This window comes from Tamandua tetradactyla, chromosome 6 (assembly GCF_023851605.1).
Source record: "Tamandua tetradactyla isolate mTamTet1 chromosome 6, mTamTet1.pri, whole genome shotgun sequence".
NCBI lineage: Eukaryota > Metazoa > Chordata > Mammalia > Pilosa > Myrmecophagidae > Tamandua > Tamandua tetradactyla.
Window position 1 is genome coordinate 13,839,591 of NC_135332.1, and position 18,423 is coordinate 13,858,013.

Consider the following 18,423-nt stretch of genomic DNA (forward strand, 5'->3'; position numbering starts at 1 on the left):
GACCCCCACCCACACTCAAGGCTCCCAGGGCCCTTCCACTCTGCCTCTCAGAGCCCGTGGCTGCTGCTGGGGCCTCCCCCTGAGTGAAACCCTGTCTCCCCTGCCCCCCGCCATCCACAGACTTTTGGGGCTGGCTGTGAGCTTGTGGGACACCAGGGAAAGAGCCAGCTTGGAGGCCAGGCTGGACCCAGCAGCTCTGGGCCCCTGGCAAGGCCCCTCTGGCTCAAGTTGCCTGGGGGCCTTTCACTGGGTTCCCAAAAGAGGGGCCCAGCAGGCCGGCACCCCCTCCTGTCTTTGAAGGCTCCTCTCTCCAAAGAGAACGCCCAGTGGCCCGAAGTACCCAGTGGGCCATGATAAAAAAGATGGGGTGGGGCGGGCCATGGTGGCTCAACAGGCAGAGTTCTTGCGTGCCATGCCGGAGACCTGGGTTCAATTCCCAGTGCCGGTCCATGCAAACAAAAAAAGAGAAGACGAGGTGGGACACTGACCAGCCTGCAGGGTTGTCATCGATTCTGACTCCTCGCTGAACTCACTGTCCCCAATGTCATTGGTGGCCTTCACCCGGAACTTGTAGGACGTGAAGGGCTTGAGCCTGCGGGGAGAATCACTAAGTCAAAGAAGGTGCCCTATGAGGGCCTCACCTGCGCCTGCACCTGGGGGCTCATTGCTCCAGCCCTGCACAGGGAAAGGGCGCAGGGGGTCCCTACCCACCTCCCGGAGGGGACATGGAGTCTCAGAAGGGCATAGGGGCCAGCCCCAGGGGTCCTGAACACCCAGCCACGGCCCCTGGGCCAGGCCTTCTCACCTTTAGCTCTGGATACAAAAGGTCCCCAAGAGGAAATGTTTCTGTTTTCAAACCCGAGGACCGTGTGGCTGTAAAAGCCCCGGCCCTCCCAAGCTCAACAAACTCCCGTCCCCCGGACTGTCATTCCTTCTTGAATTTCCTAAACTGTAGGTTTAACTGGCACCACCTCTGTGGGAGCCTCACTTCCTCTCTGAGAAATGCCTTCCTTTCTAATTTGGTGGTGGGGTGGTGGGGTGGGAGAGGGAGGGAAGTATTGCTCAGAACTCCTGGTCACGTCAACTGGAATATAAAAAATGCAACCCACTAGGTATTAAATTAAAGCCAGATTTTCAGTGTGAAGCTCCACTCCCCTGGTACAGATGGAGAGGAGAGTACTGCCTGGCTGGGAAGAATCAATAATGAAGGATGGCAAGCACTTCACTAAAGGGGGACTTGGGGTTCCAGAAACAGTTAATGAAGAGGTGATCCAAACTGGGGCAGGGGGGGATGGAGATAGAGCTGGAGGAGATGAATGGATGGGGAGGGGGGCTCCTGGGGGGCACAGAGCCGAGGGAAAGGGGAAGGGGGAGAAGAGTTAGGGCAGGGCTGGAGGAGATGAGACGGGACAGGGCAGGTTCCCGGGCGGTGCTGGGTTGAGAATGAGAGTTGTGGGGAACGCCGGGCCCTCCTGGGGACCCCCGCTGGTACTGCCCAGAGCGGGAGGGGCGGCGTGGAGATGGGCGCGGTCAGGGCCTCACCTGTCCACGCGGAAAGTGGAGGCGTTGAGGCTGGCGGAGGCAGAGTGCAGGGCCCAGCGGCCACCGGGCAGCTCGCGCGCCTGCACCGAGTAGTAGCGCACCGGGGACATCCCGTCGCTGCCCGGCTCCCAGGACAGCAGCACACTGCGCGCCTTCACATCCTCCTGCTGCACTGTCGGCCTGCTGGGGGGCTGCGGGCGGTCTGCGGCGGGGCGCGGAGGGGGAGCAGGTGAGCCAGGGAGCCTGAGCCAGGCCAGGTGCTGGGCTCTTTCCAGGGAGGGTGGGGGGTGCCCGGCGCTCAGGCCTGGGCCGCCTTCCTCATCACCAGGGTCACAGACCACCCCCACCTGAGTGCTTTCGCTTCCCACTGAAGCCCCCACTCTCCTGGTGGAGGGCCCTGCTCTTAGGCTGTGGGAGCCCTATTTACACCTCCTGAGGGCACCCCTAACTCAGGATGGACAGTGAGCCTGCAGGGACCCCAGCTCCCACCCCGGTGAGCCTGCAGGGACTCCAGCCCCCACCCCAGTGAGCCTGCAGGGACCCCAGCCCCTACCCCATGAGCCTGCAGGGACCCCAGCCCCCACCCCGGTGAGCCTGCAGGGACTCCAGCCTCAATCCCAGTGAGCCTGCAGGGACCCCAGCCCCCACCCCAGTGAGCCTGCAGGGACTCCAGCTCCTACCCCGGTGAGTCTGCAGGGACCCCAGCTCCCACCCCGGTGAGCCTGCAGGGACCCCAGCTCCTACCCCGGTGAGCCTGCAGGGACTCCAGCCCCCACCCCAGTGAGCCTGCAGGGACCCCAGCCCCCACCCCGGTGAGCCTGCAGGGACTCCAGCCTCAATCCCAGTGAGCCTGCAGGGACCCCAGCCCCCACCCCAGTGAGCCTGCAGGGACTCCAGCTCCTACCCCGGTGAGTCTGCAGGGACCCCAGCTCCCACCCCGGTGAGCCTGCAGGGACCCCAGCTTCCACCCCAGTGAGCCTGCAGGGACTCCAGCCCCAACCCCAGCGAGCCTGCAGGGACCCCAGCTCCTACCCTGGTGAGCCTGCAGGGACTCCAGCCCCCACCCCAGTGAGCCTGCAGGAACCCCAGCTCCTACCCCAGTGAGCCTGCAGGGATCCCAGTGAGCCTGCAGGGACCCCAGGTCCCACCCCAGTGAACCTGCAGGGACCCCAGCCCCCACCCCAGTGAGCCTGCAGTGACCCCAGCCCCTACCCCATGAGCCTGCAGGGACCCCAGCCCCCACCCCAGTGAGCCTGCAGGGACCCCAGCCCCTACCCCATGAGCCTGCAGGGACCCCAGCCCCCACCCCAGTGAGCCTGCAGGGACCCCAGCCCCTACCCCATGAGCCTGCAGGGACCCCAGCCCCCACCCCAGTGAGCCTGCAGGGACCCCAGCCCCTACCCCATGAGCCTGCAGGGACCCCAGCCCCCACCCCAGTGAGCCTGCAGGGACCCCAGCACCTACCCCATGAGCCTGCAGGGACCCCTGCCCCCACCCCGGTGAGCCTGCAGGGACTCCAGCCTCAACCCCAGTGAGCCTGCAGGGACTCCAGCCCCCACCCCAGTGAGCCTGCAGGGACCCCAGCCCCCACCCCGGTGAGCCTGCAGGGACTCCAGCCTCAACCCCAGTGAGCCTGCAGGGACCCCAACCCCCACCCCAGTGAGCCTGCAGGGACCCCAGCCCCTACCCCATGAGCCTGCAGGGACCCCAGCCCCCACCCCAGTGAGCCTGCAGGGACCCCAGCACCTACCCCATGAGCCTGCAGGGACCCCTGCCCCCACCCCAGTGAGCCTGCAGGGACCCCAGCCCCTACCCCATGAGCCTGCAGGGACCCCAGCCCCTACCCCATGAGCCTGCAGGGACCCCAGCCCCCACCCCAGTGAGCCTGCAGGGACTCCAGCCTCAACCCCAGTGAGCCTGCAGGGACCCCAGCCCCCACCCCAGTGAGCCTGCAGGGACCCCAGCCCCCACCTCGGTGAGCCTGCAGGGACTCCAGCCTCAACCCCAGTGAGCCTGCAGGGACCCCTGCCCCCACCCCAGTGAGCCTGCAGGGACTCCAGCCTCAACCCCAGTGAGCCTGCAGGGACCCCAGCCCCCACCCCAGTGAGCCTGCAGGGACCCCAGCTCCTACCCCGGTGAGCCTGCAGGGACTCCAGCCTCAACCCCAGTGAGCCTGCAGGGACCCCAGCCCCCACCTCGGTGAGCCTGCAGGGACTCCAGCCCCAACCCCAGTGAGCCTGCAGGGACCCCAGCCCCTACCCCATGAGCCTGCAGGGACCCCAGCTCCCACCCTGCCCAGGAATTTGCTGGGATGGAGCCCCTGCCGCCTGACTGACTGGGGCTGAGCATTTGTCCCCTCTGCACCCGGCTTTCCCCCACCCCCTCCCCGGGCAGCCGCGGCACGCTGGCATTTGGGGCTGGGTCATCCTCTGCCCCGGCGACTGTCCTGCACAGTGGGTTGATGTTTAGCAGCATCACCCACCAACCCCCCCCTCCGCCAGGCTGTGACAAGCAAGTCTCCCTGTGGTGGTGGGGTGGGGGCCAAGGCTACCCTTGGGTGGGAATCATTGTCCTATTGCTTTTCCATTTTCTAATAATCGCTTTCCCGGCTCCACACCTCAGGCCAACTCCAGGCAGCCTCTGAGGACTCGGTAGAGTGCAGGAGAGGGGAGCAGGAGGGGAGCAGGGAAAGGAGATGGGTGTCTCCCTTCCTTGTGAAACCAGAAGCCAGGGCAGCAGAGCAGCCTCCCTGGGGGGAATCCCTAGCCCAGCTTGGGTGGCACCGGGCCCCTCGCTGTCCTTGGCTACAGAGCTGACGGCCCAGCTGCTACTCCAGACCTGGGACAACCTGACTCACAAGTCGTGGGTCCCCAGGCAGCCCTTCGGAGAGGCTCTGAGCGCTGGGGCTGCTGGGGCTGCTGGGGCACCCCTCTGCTGCCCCCGGGGCCCCCACCCCGCAGGCGGTCACCTCTCTTCTCGGTGGTCACCACCAGGGCCTCAGCAGCCTCTCCCCAGCCCTTGCGGGTCTGCGCTGTGATGCGGAACAGGTAGCTGGACTCGGGCTTGAGGCCGGTGGCTGTGTACTGGCGGGCGCTGGGGGCCAGCACCTCCACCGTGCTGGCGCTGGCCGGGGTGGCGTTGAGCCGGTGCGTGACCTGGTAAGCTGCGGGGGGGACAGTGAGACGCTGCACTGGCACGCCAGGTGAGCCTTCCAAGCAGAGCCCCGAGAAAGGGTCATTCTTTCCTCGGCCCACGTGATGTCTTCCCTTGGCCCTTTAGGGAGCGTGGCCCTCCCGGGCACAGATGGGCCTTCTATCCCCAGGGCCTCTGGCCCCAGGGCAGCTCCAGGTGAGAAAACCGAGGCTGGGAGAGGCCAGCCCAGCCACCCTGAAGGCAAGTGAGCTGGAACTCCAAAGTGCCTGCCCTTGTCCCCCAGCCTGACTTTGCCCTTGGAGGTGTGACATGTGTTCAGGGCAGGTGAGGCTGGACGGCTGGACGGATAGTCCTGGGACAGGCATGTGGTAGCCAGTTCCACCCTTTTACAGGTGAGGGAGCTGGGAAAACCATTCACTCAAGCCCACACAATTACTGACTCAACCCCCGCGTGTCTTCTTCCACCAGGCTGGCTGTAGTTGTGTGTGCGTGCATATGTGTGTGTGTGTGTGTGTGTGTGTGTGTGTGAACTTTAACATGAAAGCATGCTTTTCACCCACAGCCTCCTTCCCCAGGCCTTTGGGGTTTCCCAGCAGCGAGCTCGCCCTCTCCTGGCCGCAAGTGGAAACAGCAGGCGGGGCTGAGAAGCTGGCCAGTGGGCTGGGGGAATTGGGGTGTTTGGGGGGCACATAGTCGACCGATGGCCTTTAAGGGACTTGAGCTCCAACCTTGACCTCCAGCAGATAATCTTACGGACCGAGGCTTCTAGCTGGAGAAATAAGACTCAGATCCCTTCCTGCCAACACCCAACTGTGTCCTTTACACCTACAGCCCCGGGGGTGGGGGGTGGGGGCCTGAGCTGGGCAAAGATAGGGGCTCACCTAGAATGATGCCGTTGGGGGCCGCGGGGGGCTGCCAGATCAACCTCACGGACGTGGTCCTCACTTCGGGGAACAGGATGCCCACGGGGGGTCCCGGGACTGGAGGGGCAGAGAAAGAGAGCAGGGCGTCCATGAGACCCGGTCCAGCTCTGGCAGTGGGGTTTGGTGGGTGGGGGAGGGCCCGCGTCTGGGCTGCCCCGTGGCCGACTCCTGATTAGGAGCTAGGGGCCCCCGGGGGGAATCCAACGGGTCTCTATCCTCTAAATAGGCATTATTTGGCAGGAACGCGAAGGGATCCAGGCTTCCCTTTGGGCTCCCTGTCTGTGTACAGGTGAATAGACACATACAGCTGGGCCGACCTCAGTACAGCGTACAGGGGTGCCCTAAAGAAGGTCCTCTCCGACTCCCTCCATTCGTGCCCCTTCCCGTGGGGTCAGAGGAGCAAGGCGACGCCCCCCACTCCCCTACTGCCCCGCCCCTCCCTGCCCACCTCCAGGGTCTGCACAGACCCCTTCCCTACCTCCAACCTCCTGGGGGTGGGGTGGGGATGAGATTGAATGATGCGGGACAGAGGAGCCCGAGGGAAGAAATGGGGTGTGGGGGTGACTGGGGGCAAGTCTTTCAGTGTTGTCCAGCCCAGCCCAGAACTCCCAGAAGCCTGAGACTTTTACACTTGACCGTGGCCTTCCAGGCCAGTGTGAGGGTGTATGTGCCAAGGCAGGAGGCTCCAACACATGTAACTTAGCAGCACATCAGCTTGACTTATAACTTTAAACACAGAGACCAATGGTGCAAGGGCTTCTTTTGGCCCTCTTGTCTCGACCCCACAAATGTTCATGGTGGGCCGTTCATGGGAATATATGTGGGAGGAGTGGGGGCAGAGGCTGGATCAGCCAGTGTTTGCAGGGGGCTGTCTGCAGCGTGGCTGGCACATCTTTTGCAAACAGGACAGGGAGACTTGCATGTCCAAGAAAAAGTCCAGTTTCTCTTTTGCTGTCCTTTACTTAGAGCTGCCCAGGGAGAGTTAGCGATAAAAGCTGATGCCAAGTCCCTGCTCTGAACACTTGCGCTGGAGAGAGAGAGCAAGAGCTGGAAGCAGATTTCAAGCCGCCCCCTCGCGGTCCCCTCTCTCCTGGGATCACACCAGGTAATTAGCACCCGCCTGCAGCGGCTCCTTCCCCACGGGAAACCCCAGGCAGAGCCCTGACCCTAAGGGCGGGGCAGAGCGGGGCAGGGCGGGCAGGAGGAAGGGCCCCCCCGCCCCTGCTTCCCCAGGCAGGGATGGGTCTCACCATCATCCAGGGTCCGCTGCAGGATCGGGGGGTGGCTGGGGCTGCCGTCCCCGATGCGCGTGAATGCCAGCACCTGGATTTCGTACAGGACGTACTTGCCCAGGCCGGCGAGCAGGGCGCTGCGTGAAGAGTTCCCTTCCACCAGCCAGAACCGGGGCTGGCTGTCCGCGTCCTTCTCCTTGTACACCACCTGCCAGAGCCCGGCACGGGGCGTGAGGGCCGGGTGAGGCCCCTCCAGCATCTCCCCGCGTCCCATCCCCAGGAGCAGGGTGGGTGGGATGGGGTGGGGGGACCCCAAGGGGGTCTGGGGTAAAGCTAGTGTTCCAGAGAGATGGAGACAGAAATGGACCCAGAATCCCAGAGCTGGAGGAGCGACTGGATGAGAAAAGAGGCCCAGAGAGGGGATGCTCCTTGCTCAAGGTGGAACAGCAAGGGGGGCAGGGTGGGGACATCAGCCCATATCTCCCGACTTCCAGGCCAGGGAGAGGTCACGCAGCCAGCCACAGCTCTGTGAGGAATTTTAGGAGCTATGGAGACGGAAGCTGGGCCCGTCGGAGCCGTGGGGGAGGCTTGGGGCGCCCAGTCTGGCCCCTGCTGCTGGGGAGGTGGGGAACCCTAAAGGACACCAGACTTGGCTCGGGCCTCACTAACCCCGAGGGGGACAGCTTGGGGCTTCCCTGGTTGCCTGGGAGACCGGTGTCCACCCAGGGAGGCAGAGGAGAGGCTGGAGGAGGCTGGGGTGGGGGCCGCCCCCCCCAATCTGGGCCGCACCTTGTAACCAAGGACCAGACCATTGCGCTCGGCCTCGGGGATGTCACTCCAGCGCACCAGCACGCTGCCGGCTGTGGTGGCCAGCGCCGACACGTTGGTGGGACCGGCGGAGGGCACTGCAAGCGGGAAGGTCGGGGAGAAGGGACTCAGGGCCCGATGGACCCTTGTGGAAGGGAGGCAGGACGTGGGGCAGGGGGAGGCGCCTGCCCCACCTTGCCGCCTCTATCGACACAAACACAGCACAGGTGCTCCCCAAAGAGCAAATCGCTCCCCTGTGATGTCTTTTGGCTCTGGACCGTCTCGGGCACCGTGTCTGGTTTCAGATCCGCCTTCCTAGCTCCTGTCTGCCAGGCTCCATGCAGAAGACGCGCATTTCTGGAGAGCGCAGCTGTGACTGGGGACCCCGGAGGAAGCCTTGGGTGGGTGGCAGAGGGGGCACCTGGGGGCCGGGGGCACCTGTTCTGGGGGTGAGCCCTTGCCAGGCCTCTGTGGGTCCCCAGCTTTACCTCGAGGTTTCGGGGTCACAGCGGAGGGCAGGGAGGTGGCCTCACCTTTGGGGGCAGTGGGGCTGGGGCTGGGGGAGGGCTCCAGGGACAGAGCTGGGGAAAGAGGCCCTCGGGCTAGTTTTGAGACGACAGGGGCAGCCGTGTGCCCTTGGGTGGCCCTGACAGCAGAGGGGCGGTGGGTGTGTGTGGGGGGGTCCCAGCCGGGCAGCTGGCTGCGAGGAGGGCGTACCTGATTCCCGCGTCCTGCCCACCACCGCGTGGCTCCAGGGCCCACTCCCGATGGCGTTGAAGGCCTGCACCTGCACGCGGTACTCGGTCCACTCCTCCAGGTCCTCAATGGTGTGCTCCCGCTCTGCCCGGTCGTGGACCACGTGGCTCAGGGTCTTGCCGCGGCCATCCGCCCGGCTGTACTTGATCTTGTAGCCCACTGACTCGGGGCTGCCGTTGTACTCCATTTCCGGGAGGGGCTGCAGTGAGGCGGGGGTGGGCGGAGCTGCTGTGAGGCCAGGCCGGCCCCTGAGCAGGAAGAACTTCTCTGGGGCGGACGGGACCGATGCCCCCTCTTCCAGGGAGCCCTCAGGATTACCCAGCCCACTGTGTGATTTAGATGGTGCGACTGTGTTTCCCTATCTCTCCAACCAGGGCTCCGCAGAGAGGCCGTATTCCATTTTCATGGGGCATGTGATGAACTTACTGTCCTGCCAGGTTTGTTGGACCGAGGGGAGACCCAAGACCCTCTATCTAAGATGCTGATAAGCCTGGCCACGTTTGGCCCCAATTCCCTCCAACACTTAACTCCCTTGATCGAGCTTTTGACATACATTATTTTAATTGCCTACAACATGCCTGGTTTTGCCTCTTGCCTGCCCTTGGAGAAGCCACACGGGGAAAGGGCATCACAGACAGGGATGGGGCACCACTCACTGCCAGGAAGTCCCTCCTTCCAGCAAACTTCAGTCTCTCTTGTAGCATTTTTCAGCCTGTTCCTTCTTTTTTGAATTTCAACAAAGAGAAAAGGCAGATTCCTTTCCTGGGCCTGGGGCTGGGGGCTGGGGGCTGGTGGGAAGGTAGAGAGTGCTCACTGGTTCAAGATTATTTGGATGACCTTGGGTGGTGTCAGTAAGCAGTGGAGGTGTGGGTAACTTAGACCCTGTGTGTGGAAACAGGTGTAAGCTAAGGGCCTGGCTTTTCGGACCCACCTGTGCAGGTGACAGAGCTGGAGCTGTGCACCCTCGGCCCTCACCTCACCAGCCCCTCCTGATTCTGCCTTCCAGAGGCTCCAAGGATAGTCAACATGGCCATTATCCTATCCTACTGCAGCCTCTGTTCGCCCACTTGCTCTATACTCTCTGCCCCCTGCCAGTCCCCAGCTCCTGTGGATACTAGGTGAAAGAGACCAGAGACTATCAAGACACCAACTGATGGGAGCGAGAGCTTGAGATGGGGCTTGGGTAGCATGCTCCCTTAGCTGCTGAGAGAAGGTGATGGCCAGGCACCATTCAGGGGGCTGAGACTGCCCGGGCTGCAGTGGACAGTGATTGCCTTTTGTGCCTCCTCCAGACGCCTAGGGTACCAGGCTTTTTAACCTTTCAGTATTTGGAAAACTTCAAGTGAGCTGAAGGAAGGAAGGGGGTGAGGTGCAGCCTGGAGGGGACAGCTGGGGAGTCAGTGGAGAGAGGGGATGGGTAGGCAAGTGTGTTGGTGACAGAGGCTTTGCCTGTACAGGGCTCTCAGGAGGACCCCCACCCCCCGGGCTGTGCTGAAAGGCAGCTAATAAGGACGTTTATCCAGGCTGATGTGCCCAGTGCCCTCAGGCCGTGACCTGTCTTCACCAGGCTGTCCACATCAGGAAGGGCAGGCAGCGCCACCCCGTAAATGCTGGCTCTCAGCGTGGCACTTGGCAAGTTGTATTTTTTGGTGGAACGAATGAGAGGGTTTGTGTGGCAGCCAGAAGAGCTCTGTGGTGAGCTGACTCTTCCCTATATCAGGTTCTGGGATCCGCTAAGGAGCTGTGATACAAGGGTGGTCCCCCATTTACTTGTGTAAGAATTCATCTAGGCTCTGAGTGCCTTTTGGGATGGCAGATTTGTGGGCTTCTGTGTTGGGAGATGCTGCCAATGGTTGCAGAGAAACCATTCCTTCAGATCCCCCCAGAAGATGAGGTGGCTGTGTGGCCAGGGGTTGGGGCTGGGGTCCTCAGCCCTGTAGTTAAATAGTAGGGGGTGTTGGATGAGTTATCCATCACTCTTTGCCCCAGTTTCCTCATCTGTACAGTGGAAAGCAGGACCACTGCATTCTCCAAAGCACATCGAGAGGATTCAAAGATCTGCTTTGTATAAAGCACTCAGAACAGTGCCTGGCAGGAGAGGAAGCCTTGATAAGTGACTTATTTCTTGCCTCATGCAAGGCCATCTGGGAATAATGACCCTCAACATGCAATCCAGATCTGCTGGAACGGTCTGAGAGCCGAAGGACTCCCACCCCATCTCCCCAGCTGACCCCTTTACTTCATCCTCAAGCTCAGAAGCAACCCCTCTCTCTTGGACTTAGTGTGATGGAACAATTTTCTTCTGAGTCCCAGGTCGCCAACATGGGAGCTGTGTGGCCATAGGCCAGTTCCTAACTTCTCTGAGCCTCAGCTTTCTTAGCTGTGAATAGGGGATAATGATGTGTCCTTTGTAGGATTGCTGGGGGATTTAAGTGAAATAACAAATGCAAAATGCTGGGCACATGGCAGCCTCAACAAACAGTGCTAACTCCTGCCTCCCACGTGGGACATCGGTTCATTGGGTTCATGTTTATCACCAGGCCAGGCGCTGGGAGTAAGGAAAAGAAAAGGAGCTGTAGGTGCTCCGAGGGAGGCTACTAGGCTGTGACACCTTGCAGGTGGCCCTGGCCAGAGCCTCACCATCCAGCGGAGCCACAGGCTGGTTTCGCTGGCTGTGCGCAGGGTCACGTTGGCCGGGGCCATGTCGGGAGGCGCCTGCAGGGTCTGGACCTTCCGGGAGGGCTGGCTGGGCGGGCTGGTGCCCACGATGTTGACCTGGCGCATGCGGAAGCTGGGCGCGGGGGAAGAGGGCAGGGCGGTGAGGGCGAGACCCCGGGGCCAGGCCCTCCCTCCCCCTGGGCCCGCATGCCCCTCCCCCATCCTCCCCTGGCCCTGCTACCTGTAGTGGGTGAAGGGGTTGAGGTCGGGCACCTCCATGGAGCGGGCATCGGGCTCGTTGGTGAGCTGGTGGATCAGCAGCCAGTCCTCTCCCTCCCCGACCACGCCCACCTGGAAAGAGGAGGGGCCCTCAGCCGTGGCGCCCTGCAGGGCTGAGATGGGGTGCTGGCAGCCCGCAGCGACCAGGGGGCACACGCCCTGTCAGGAAAGGTCTTGGCGTGAATCCCAAGGCTCACCTGGAGGGCCCCTCACCTAGGGCCAGCACCTTTCCAGATTTTTCCACGAGTCCCCAAAGGGAGCATTTCTGTAAGTGTGATCCAGGACCTCCATTGTCAGATTCTCATGGTGGGCTTGTTATAAACACATTCCTGGGCCCTGTGCTAGACCTGTCCACACAGGGTAGGAATTCCAGGGCCCGGGAATCTGTGTCCACAACAAGCAACCCAGGTGATTCTCTTAAATACCCTGGAGAGCAGAATTCCAGGCCAGGGGTGGCACCTGGGCATCGGAACTCAGGAAAACTTCCCCTGAGGACTGGTTCCAGTGTGCCACCAAGGCTGAGAACAACGTTTAATGGACTGCAGGGGGCAACTAGTTATCTTTCCAGGCCGGGCAGGAGAACACTGGTGTGTGTGTGTGCGTGTGTGTGTGCGCGCGCACACACGTGCCACTCAGGTGAGGTGGAGGAGGTGGCAGTGGAGGGCATGGTGAGTGGGTGTTGGGACGGTGGGCATTTGTGATACATTTGCCCATCTGAGTGTTGCAGGAGGACACTTACCAGGGCCTAAGTTCACGGATGATTTTGCACACATGAGCAGGGCTGTGCCCAAGGTAGGGCATTGGCTGCCATGTCCAGGCGACCCTCCAGCAGGTCTTACCTGGGCACTCTCCTCAGGCCTGACCCGGGCACCCTTCGCGGGCCTTACCTGGGCACCCTCTGCAGGCCTTACCTGGGCCTCCACCAGCCAGCGGGAGATAGAGGTTTTCCCATCGTAGCCTGGTCGGAACTGCAGAGTCACAGAGCGGGGCCCGATGTTGGAAATGCCCAGGTTGGTGGGGGCACCTGGGAGTTCTGGAAAAGGAAAGCCAGGTGGGGAAGGCGATGGGGTGAGAAGCACCTTCTTCTACCTCAATCAGGACTCAGTGTGTGCAGAGGGCCCCGTGCCGCGTGTGCCTGGCCTCCGAGGCTCACCAACACTGCCTCTGTGCCTGCGTCCTACAGTGTTCTGTGGTCAGACCAGCAGCCCGAGATGCAGGTTTGGGGGCTGAGGCTGCCCGGGGCCAGGAAATGGGCCGGGTGTACAGGGGGCCAACTCTCCTGGTGTTTCTGGACAAGAGTGAGATGCTGCTGAGGCTGCACAAAAATGAGCTGGCCTCAGGAAGAAGCCAAATTGAGTCTCTCCATTATCCCCTGCTCCCCAAATCCAACAGTGGCTGAGGGAGGCCAGAAGGCGGGATGGGGGCAGGAGACAGACACTATCTTTCAAACAGGGAAACCAGGAGCTCTTGGAGCCCAGCTTCCAGACTGCCTGCGCTTAATCTGGCTCCTCTACTTCCAGGCTGTGTGTTTTTGGGCAAGTTACCCAACCTCCCTGTGCCTCAGTGCCCTCCTCTGCCTTGGGGTCACCGTGAGGAGGAAATGAGTAGATGTAGACATTTAGCTCTGTCCCTGGGGGTACTAAATACATATTTTTTAGTGTCACTGTTATCGTTGCCCAGGGTTAACCGAAACTTGGGCACCTCTGCTGTGGAAGTGGGCAGGTCAAGGCATTCTGATCTTACTGATCTGGAGAAAACCACATGGTTAGCTAATTCCCATATTACAGATGGAGAAACTGAGGTGTAGAGGGGACTGTTGACTTGCTGAATGAAGGTCACAGTGCTTGGCAGAAGCAGAGCTGAGACGAGATTTCTGTTTGCTCTTTGTACCAGGGAATTGCCACCTCCCTAACCCACACTAACTCCTGCTGGAATCCAGCTTGGCCTTCCTGGGTGATGGCGAGATTTCCTGAATCACCGACACCCTTCCCTGATGCAGAATTGGGCGAACGAGGGGCCAGTGCCGGGAACAAGTCAAGGGCGGGGTCCCACCGTGAGCACTGCAGAGGGAGCCGTGGAGCCTGCCCAGAGGCCCCACGTCCTGGGGGCTGCGCCTGCTCTGGGGCGGCCAGGGCAGGGGAGCACTGTGGCCAGGGCAGGGGAGCACTACAGCCAGGGCAAGGGAGCACTGCAGCCGAAGAGCCCATGTTCGGGGCCGCCAAGGCACCTCTTGAACGGGATTCTCGGGAAGTGGGCGGCCCCAGCCCCGGAGCCCTGCCCCGAACAGTGGGCACCTACCTGGCGGCACCCCAGAGGAGATGGTGGAGGCAGACACCTGGCCCTGGCCCTTCGAGGTCATGGCGGCCACCTCGATGGAGTAGGTGGTGAGAGCGGTGAGGCCGGTGACACGGTACTCCAGGGTCACGTTGGGCAGGTAGTGGGTGACGCGCGTGTTGGTGCGGTTGTACTCCTCCCAGGAGATCCGGTACCCTGGGGAGACCCCCGTTAGGGCTGTGGCCATCTTTGGCCTTGACCCCTCTGTGCAGGTCCACACTAGGAGCAGGGGGCAGAGGGAGGGTGGGGGCTGCACGCCCGGGGTGCCAGGTGCAAGCTCAGTGGCTGCACCGTTGAGTGGCAATTGCAAGCAAGAGGCCAGTGGGTGACGGCAGCCTCCCGAGCCCTGAAGCTGCAGATTGGGGACGGGAGACTCTGGACAAGTGTGTCACAGGGAGGAGGTGCCCAGGACCTTCTCTGAGTCTTTCTAAGAAAGAGTGGGTCAGCTGGGTGGGTGTGACTGAAAACCAGCTTGAAGGCAGGGGAATGGACGAGATGACCTCCCCTGCCCCGTCCATCCCTCGATGCAGTGGTGGTCACGTGCCTACCTGTGAGGATGCCGTTCCTCTCCCCGGGCTCCTGCCAGCTGACCTTCAGCGAGGTGTCCAGAATTTCACTGAAGCTCAGGTGTCCCACAGGCCCAGGCACTGCAGGCCAAAAGGGTGCCCCCCCGTGCATGCGCATTAGAGAGGGACCGCGCCTGCATGGTACCCAGGGGTGCCCGCCTGGCCACTGGCTGGGAGGGCGGTGCCTACCGTCCTCGTGGGTGTGCACCAGCTGTGGGGTGCTGCGGGGGCCGTCCCCGGGTGTGGTGAAGCACAGCACCGAGGTGAAGTACTCGGTGAACTTTTTCAGGCCCGACACGAAGCCCACGTGCACGCTGTCTTGGAAGTTGGGCCGGGCGGTCACCATGGAAACCTCCTCTTCCTGCTCTGGCTCCCAGGCCATCAGCTGGGGAGAGGCCAAGAATTCAGGCAGGGTAGCAAGAATGTTCTGGAAGAAGCCAAGGACAGTGGGCAGAGCACCCTGGACCCCAGGACCCTGTGGGCCACCCCAGTCCCTGTGGATGTGACCTTATTTGGGAATAGGGTCTTTGCAGATGAGATCGAGTCACATGAGGTCATGTGAGTCAGGGTGGGTGCGGGGGTCCTTAGAGGAGAGGACAGACAGACAGAAGAGAACCAGGTGAAGATGGGGACACGCAGAGGGAACACAGCCCCGTGATGATGGAGACAGATTGGAGTGATAGGCCCACAAGCCAAGACCACCTGGGGCCTCCAGGAGCGAGGCAGAGAAGGATTCATCAGAGGGAGCCCAGCCCTGCCAACCCCTTGATTTCAGACCTCTAGCCTCCAGAACTGTGAGAGAATATATTACTTGTTTTAAGCCCCCAGTGTGTATAATCTGCTACAGCAGCTCTAGGAAACTAAAATAGGCTCCTGTGTTCAAACATGATAAAAGAAGGTGGGCCACGGTGGCTCAGCAGGCAAGAATGCTTGCCTGCCATGCCAGAGGACCCAGGTTCGATTCCCGGTGCCTGCCCATGTAAAAAAAAAAAAAGGCCAAAAAAAAATGATAAAAGAATTTCAAGACGTTCGCAACTGAGTATTGAACCAAGCCTGGGTCCTTCTAAGCATGGGGTCCTAGATGATCACACAGCACACATGTGCTGAAACTGGCCCTGTATCTTACAGATGAAGAAAAGGAGATTCAGAGAGGTTAAGTGACTTACACAATATCACACAGCCAGTGGGAAGCTGAGGTTCTGAGCCAGATGCCTCTGATTCCAATATTTTTTCTCCCTGCAGGCTGGGCCTGCTTCCCTCTTGGAGTTATCCAGGGGTCAACTCTTAAGGAGATGGATAACTTTTAATCTTTTAAACTTGTTGAAAGTTGGGATTTCAACCTTAAACATCACCTGGAAGTGGAGGTGTCTGCAACTGAATCCAGTCCGGAAATCCAATGCCATTTTTTTCTCTCATTTCCCCTCTACAGGCACCACGTGGCCTACACCTGCTGGCTCTCCCTTCTTATCTCGAGCCTGCTCTCTCACCTCGCTCCCTTGCTTTGGGGCTCTGCATCAGTCTCCGGCAATAACAGCTGGTCTCAGAGAGTCACTCATTTATTTGAAGTTGATTAAATAGCAATTAATGGTGAAAAGCAACACTTGATGGGTTTTAATAAGCATGGGTATTTATAGATATAAAACAATACCAGGCCAATGTCTCCTGATTAACTCATGCCTGTAACAATGCTTAATCTTCTCTTTTCCATGGCTGCCTGTTGATAAAGGATGTTTTGAAATTTAATTGGTATTGTGAAAAGATAGCCTATAGCAAGTTAATTAGACACTAATTAGACCCTAAAAATACCAATCAGAAATACTAAGTGGCATTTAATAAGTATGTTAAATATCCTCCTTATTTTGGTTATCTTGTTTCATAGCAATTAAATTGCCGAACTTCTTTGGAGTAGATTAAGAAACAAGTTCAATGTTTTAATTTAATTTAATTAATGTAAATTTGAATTAATTATGTTGTTAGAATTAATTGCATGGTGTAAAATCTGGGTAAATATTATTTTATTGAGCTTAGGCCAATTGTAATCATTACTCTTTTTTTAAAAATTTATTTATTTTTAAATAAAGGAAAAATAATGTGTCTTTGCAGGTGCATTAAAACAATCTCACTGGGCCTTGCCCCCCCAAAAATGACCAGAAGAACTACCCAGGGTAAGGAAGTATGGTTTGGTGGATTTCATTATCCTGCAGCTCCAAGCCTAACATGGCCGCAGAGATTTGGTTCCCGTGTCTGCCTCAAAATACTAACTTGGGGATGTGAGCCATTTAGCCTTCTCTAGCTGCATCGGAAGAAGAGGAGGTTTAGGTATAAGAAGCCATCCCTCTGGCCCAGAAAGATGTAGAATTGCCCCACAGGAACTGGGCTTTGGGCAGCTGTGGGACGGAATCTTGGTCCTGGACACAGGTTAACAAGGCTACTATTTGCTGAGCTCTTACTATGTGCCCGGCACTGGGGTAGAGGATCACTGACCAGTCCCATTTTATAAGCATGCGGAGCATTCGATGGAGAGGTGCAGAATTGCCCAATCCATTGTCCCAATCCTGTGCTGTTACAGGAAAGGAAACTGAGGTGCAGAAAGGTCGAGTAAGTTGCCCATGGAATCCCCCAGCAGATTGCTTCCAATCTGGGGACCTTAAGAAGGTGTGTCAGTGCCAGGGGAGTGCCTGGCAGGGTCTCTCTGATGTTTCCGTGCCCTCTCCTTGTCAGCCGGGGTCAGCATCAGGTAACTTCTTAGGTCCTTTTGGATACTAAGCAGATTGAGTTTCGCTAAGCATGACCAGTGTGTATGGGTGAATGTCTGCAGGAAGAGAGGCATGAGACTTAGGCTCCTGGGACATGCAACTCCATCCTAGAAAGCAGGGACCCTGTAGTCGCACCCTGTAACTGAAGGGTGGTGCTGTTGGTGTGGTGGTGGGGGCCGAGCAGGCAAAGTAGAGGAAGGAGGACACTGCCACGAACCAACAAACTTGATTCTCAGCATAGCTCTGATGCTTACTGTGTGACCTAGTACAAGTCACTCAACCTCTCTGAGCCTCAAACTGTTACAGAGAGCAGTGATATCTACCAGGCTGGGTTCTAGGGAGCAGTAAAGGAAGCAATGCACTTCCTATTCTGGTGCAGGCAGTATATCACGGGGTTGGGAGTGCAGGGTGGTGTACACAGCCTGCTACTGGAGTTTCAGAAAGAAGGGGAACTTCTCTCTCTCTCTGTTTCTCTATCTATAGCATGTACATGGATTCCCACAAAATACCCCGGAAGGACATGTAAGAAACCACCAACTGTGGCTAGTGGGAATGGGTGGAGTTCGAGGGTTGGGTGGAGTAGAACCAGGCAAATGGGGACTGGGTGGGATGGAGGCTTTCCACTATATACTTAAGAAAAACTTTTTCGGTTATGTAAATATATTTCCTGTTTATAACATTAAATTAAAATTTAAAAAATTAATTTAGGGGGAGAGGGAATTTGGCAATACTAGCAAAATCATATATTCATTTTGACCCAGCAGCCTCATTTCTAGGAATCTATTCCAAAGACATACCATGAAAATTAAAACGGTGTGCACAGAGCCATTCACTGCAGCAAAACCTGTTATTGTAAAACACTGGAAACAACCAATATGTCCATCACAAGGGGGCCAGTTGACTAAACCATGGCAGGTGGACACTGTGGAGTACTGGACAGGTGTCAAACAGGAGTGAGGATTAGCTCAGTATTTTCCTGTGAAGTTATCTCCAAGACATATTATCAATAAAAAATACAAAGATGGAGAAAGTGCATAGCTATGCTCCCATTCATCTAAGGAGAGGATACATTGTTACATCTGTATGTGTTTGCTTATATTAAAGAAACAGGAGGAAACAAAGCAAAACAAACCAAAATTGAATGCAAGGGGGAGGAAGAGGCCTGAGACTGAGGCGAATCTTCTCTGAATTTACTTTGTAAATTTGATCTTGAAACCATATAAATATCCTGCATAATCATAGAACAAAATTAAATTAAAAAAAAATCAAGCCCTAAAAATATTGAAACTAAATGAAACAAATGCACCTAACAGTGTCTTGAGTTGGGATGAGAATTACACAGACAGAAACTATTGCAAAAGATTTTAAAGCACAATAATAAGAAGAACATCCCCAGAGGGCTACACCCGAGGAACAA

At 58.4% G+C, this 18,423-nt stretch overlaps 1 protein-coding gene across 2 annotated transcripts in view; it reads right to left on the reverse strand.

Moving 5' to 3' along the window:
- The window catches only part of SDK2 (sidekick cell adhesion molecule 2), a 257,799-nt gene that overhangs the window by 40,289 nt on the left and 199,087 nt on the right, over nucleotides 1-18,423 (reverse strand). For both annotated transcript variants that reach the window (XM_077163719.1, XM_077163718.1), the window contains exons 19-31: nucleotides 14,440-14,635; nucleotides 14,233-14,331; nucleotides 13,649-13,840; nucleotides 12,262-12,383; nucleotides 11,313-11,422; nucleotides 11,054-11,204; nucleotides 8,375-8,612; nucleotides 7,640-7,755; nucleotides 6,869-7,058; nucleotides 5,577-5,675; nucleotides 4,511-4,705; nucleotides 1,543-1,744; nucleotides 489-592 (exon numbers count right to left, since the gene is read on the reverse strand). In XM_077163719.1, coding sequence (XP_077019834.1) covers nucleotides 489-592; nucleotides 1,543-1,744; nucleotides 4,511-4,705; nucleotides 5,577-5,675; nucleotides 6,869-7,058; nucleotides 7,640-7,755; nucleotides 8,375-8,612; nucleotides 11,054-11,204; nucleotides 11,313-11,422; nucleotides 12,262-12,383; nucleotides 13,649-13,840; nucleotides 14,233-14,331; nucleotides 14,440-14,635 — 2,014 coding nt within the window. The remainder of the gene's footprint in view (nucleotides 1-488; nucleotides 593-1,542; nucleotides 1,745-4,510; nucleotides 4,706-5,576; nucleotides 5,676-6,868; nucleotides 7,059-7,639; nucleotides 7,756-8,374; nucleotides 8,613-11,053; nucleotides 11,205-11,312; nucleotides 11,423-12,261; nucleotides 12,384-13,648; nucleotides 13,841-14,232; nucleotides 14,332-14,439; nucleotides 14,636-18,423) is intronic.